At 38.8% G+C, this 3,468-nt stretch overlaps 1 protein-coding gene across 2 annotated transcripts; it reads left to right on the top strand.

The window, feature by feature from the left end:
* Positions 1-398: 398 nt before the first annotated feature.
* LOC131177056 (pyruvate decarboxylase 2-like) lies at positions 399-3,468 on the top strand. 2 transcript variants are annotated; one of them, XM_058142049.1, is made up of 6 exons: positions 399-1,179; positions 1,371-1,534; positions 1,646-2,296; positions 2,375-2,504; positions 2,786-2,974; positions 3,083-3,468. In XM_058142049.1, the coding sequence occupies exons 1-6, from the start codon at positions 655-657 to the stop codon at positions 3,251-3,253; spliced, it is 1,830 nt and encodes a 609-aa protein (XP_057998032.1). In that variant the 5' UTR covers positions 399-654; the 3' UTR covers positions 3,254-3,468. The 2 variants fall into 2 exon arrangements, with proteins under 2 accessions (XP_057998032.1, XP_057998033.1); XM_058142050.1 differs by having other exon boundaries at positions 402-1,179; positions 2,387-2,504.

Here is a 3,468-nt window from a genome sequence, read left to right as displayed (position 1 = left end):
TTATTCATAAAATCTGAGTTTTACACTTTTAAAATTAAAAAATAATTAATTTTTTATGAGTAATTTTAAAGTAATTCTTATATATATATATATAATCAGAGAAATATATTATAATAGAATTTACAAATTGTTTGTTAAGAGAAATGACGGGTAAAATTCAAACTATCACTAATTTTTTATATTAAAAAGAGTTTAAATAAGAAGAGATCCTCTAATTAAGACTAGAGCATATCACTAATCGAGTTTATTAAAATATTTTTTATTTAATTTGGGGGAAAATAATTTTATTAATGCTTAAATTTAATTTTCTTAAAAAAAAGAGAATCTGATAACAAAGGCGAATAATTTAAGTACGCAACATTTCTTCTAGTATATTCTGTCCGAGATCCAAACTGGATCATCGTACAGGAATCAGCAGACCACCGATACACCAAGAAGGTTTTCTCCTGCAACCGCCCCCAGTATCCTCCATTTCTTTCAAAACCCTCTTATAAATTCCTCCTACTCCTCTTTTTCTCCTCACATTACACACAAACAAGCAAAGCTCTTTTCCTTTTCTTTATTCACTCTTCTCTTTTATTCTCTCTTGGTCTTCTTCCTTCTCATCGTCAAACTAGAAAAAACACTAACCAAAACAATTTAATCTTCTTGTCTATGGATACCAAGATTGGATCTATTGACACATGCAAGCTCGCCAACGGCGACATGTGCAGCCCACCAAACGGTGCCATTTCTACCATCCAAAATTCTGTGTCACCCACTGTGTTCAACTCTCCTGACTCCACTCTCGGCCGCCACCTTGCTCGCCGGCTGGTTCAAATAGGCATCAATGATGTTTTCTCTGTTCCCGGTGACTTTAATCTTACTCTCCTTGACCATCTTATTGCAGAGCCTGGGCTTAACCTCATTGGCTGCTGTAACGAGCTGAATGCAGGGTACGCTGCCGATGGTTACGCACGGTCACGTGGAGTTGGCGCTTGCGTTGTTACGTTTACTGTAGGTGGGCTTAGTGTTCTCAATGCAATTGCTGGTGCTTACAGTGAAAATCTGCCTGTGATATGCATTGTTGGCGGGCCTAACTCCAATGATAATGGGACTAACAGGATTCTGCACCATACCATTGGATTGCCTGATTTTAGCCAGGAGCTAAGGTGTTTCCAGACTGTTACCTGCTTCCAGGTACATGAGTCTCTACTGTGTATCATTTGTTTAGTTGTCTTAATAGAATCGATACGTAAAGTGGTTTTTTTTAGGGGTAATTTGGCTTCATGGAATTGGGTTCGTGTATTTACAATGCAAAGGATTTCTGTAGGTGTTCTCTGTTAATTAAGTACTGATGATGATCTGTTGTGTTTGATCATTTTTTATAGGCTGTGGTGAATAACTTGGAAGATGCCCATGAGCTGATCGATACTGCTATATCGACTGCTTTGAAAGAAAGCAAGCCGGTTTATCTAAGCATTAGCTGCAACTTGCCTGCCATCCCTCATCCTACTTTTAGCCGGGAGCCAGTTCCATTTTTTCTCTCTCCCAGGTAGCCTTTGGCTTCTTGATTTTTGCATAGGCTAATAATAAAAGAAAACAAAATTATGATGAAAAAAATAAAAATATTCATAAATACTGTTGAATTTTTTTTTTGGTACAGATTAAGTAATAAATTAGGTTTGGAGGCCGCAGTTGAAGCAGCAGCAGAGTTCTTGAACAAAGCGGTGAAACCAGTTCTGGTGGGTGGGCCTAAACTGAGGGTTGCAACGGCATGTGATGCATTTGTTGAGTTAGCTGATGATTGTGGTTATGCTCTCGCCGTGATGCCATCAGCGAAAGGGCTTGTGCCAGAATTCCATCCCCACTTCATTGGAACTTACTGGGGTGCTGTGAGCACTTCTTTCTGTTCTGAGATTGTGGAATCTGCTGATGCTTACTTGTTTGCTGGACCCATTTTCAATGACTATAGCTCTGTCGGATACTCTCTCCTTCTCAAGAAAGAGAAGGCAATCATAGTGAATCCAGATCGAGTGGTTATTGCAAATGGACCTGCATTTGGATGTATTCTGATGAAAGATTTTCTCAAAGCCCTTGCAAAGAGGCTCAAGCTCAATACTACTGCATATGAGAACTACCGCAGAATTTTTGTTCCTGATGGACAACCTTTGAAAAGTAAACCTAAAGAACCACTGAGGGTTAATGTTCTCTTTCAACATATACAGAAATTGCTGTCTAGTGAAACTGCTGTGATTGCTGAGACAGGGGACTCATGGTTTAACTGCCAGAAGCTGAAATTGCCAATGGGATGCGGGTGAGCAATAGATAATCTTTTTTGTGATCTTTAGGCTCATAATTTTTTGGTTCATGGACTCTAAGCAAGTATATAAAGTTGGATTTGCAGATATGAGTTCCAAATGCAATACGGATCAATTGGTTGGTCAGTAGGGGCAACTCTTGGATATGCGCAGTCTGTGCCGGAGAAACGCGTGATTGCTTGTATTGGTGATGGTAGCTTTCAGGTATATAACCAAGAATCTTGCGTCATGTCAATTCTATTTTCTAAAACTTAAACCGCAATTTCTTATTTTCCATTCATGAAACAGGGGATGGCAATTCCCAAAAGATAGCATAAGTTATTTTACAAAGTTGATGGTCTTTGCTTCCTCAACTTAAATTATTCAATGCATATCGGTTATCATGCTTAATTCAAATGATTTATCTGATTTAATGTGACCGATGATTTGAGTCCTGGAAAAAAGTTATTTAGATGCTTGTACCTTCTTTGGTGAATGCCTACTAGGTGACTGCTCAAGATGTGTCAACAATGCTGCGATGTGGACAGAACAGCATCATTTTCTTGATCAATAATGGTGGATATACCATTGAAGTTGAGATCCATGATGGCCCGTACAACGTGATAAAAAACTGGAACTACACTGGCTTGATTGACGCTATCCACAACGGTGAAGGCAAGTGCTGGACAGCCAAGGTTAGTTTCCGAACTGGGTGCATTATGCTTCCTAATTCCTATCTTGCATGAATGATAATGGTGCTAAATGCAAATTTCTGATATTGTTTGCTAATTCTATGATTGCAGGTCCAATGTGAGGAGGAGTTAATTGAAGCAATTGAGAATGCAACAGGGCCAAAGAAAGATTGCTTGTGCTTCATCGAGGTCATTGTTCACAAGGATGACACTAGCAAAGAACTCTTGGAATGGGGCTCCAGGGTCTCTGCTGCCAATAGCCGACCACCAAATCCTCAGTAGACTTCAAAACGTGTTGATCTTTCAATTCAAAGTTGATGGTCTATCCTTTGTTCTTTCAGGACAAGATTTTGAGCTTGTGGTTTTTGATCAGTCTTCGCATTCTGAAATATTTTAGCTGATGCCTATTTATATTAAATCTCAATTTGATGTTCTCGACAATCTTTGAAGTTTCATTTCTAATGTTAATGGTGCCTGCTTCTTTGAGTGGTTGAAAA

Source organism: Hevea brasiliensis, unplaced genomic scaffold (genome assembly GCF_030052815.1).
Source record: "Hevea brasiliensis isolate MT/VB/25A 57/8 unplaced genomic scaffold, ASM3005281v1 Scaf314, whole genome shotgun sequence".
In the NCBI taxonomy this organism is placed as follows: Eukaryota; Viridiplantae; Streptophyta; class Magnoliopsida; order Malpighiales; family Euphorbiaceae; genus Hevea; species Hevea brasiliensis.
Note: the sequence above shows the minus strand (reverse complement) of the source record. Positions and strands in the feature narration are given on the sequence as shown.

Bases quoted from the DNA above. Each gene is read 5' to 3' on its own strand.
- LOC131177056 (XM_058142049.1), top strand. From the start codon at position 655: ATGGATACCAAGATTGGATCTATTGACACATGCAAGCTCGCCAACGGC. The intron at 1,535-1,645 runs GTAGCCTTTGGC...TTTTTGGTACAG, and splicing joins CCATTTTTTCTCTCTCCCAG to ATTAAGTAATAAATTAGGTT. The intron at 2,505-2,785 runs GTATATAACCAA...AATGCCTACTAG, and splicing joins TTGGTGATGGTAGCTTTCAG to GTGACTGCTCAAGATGTGTC.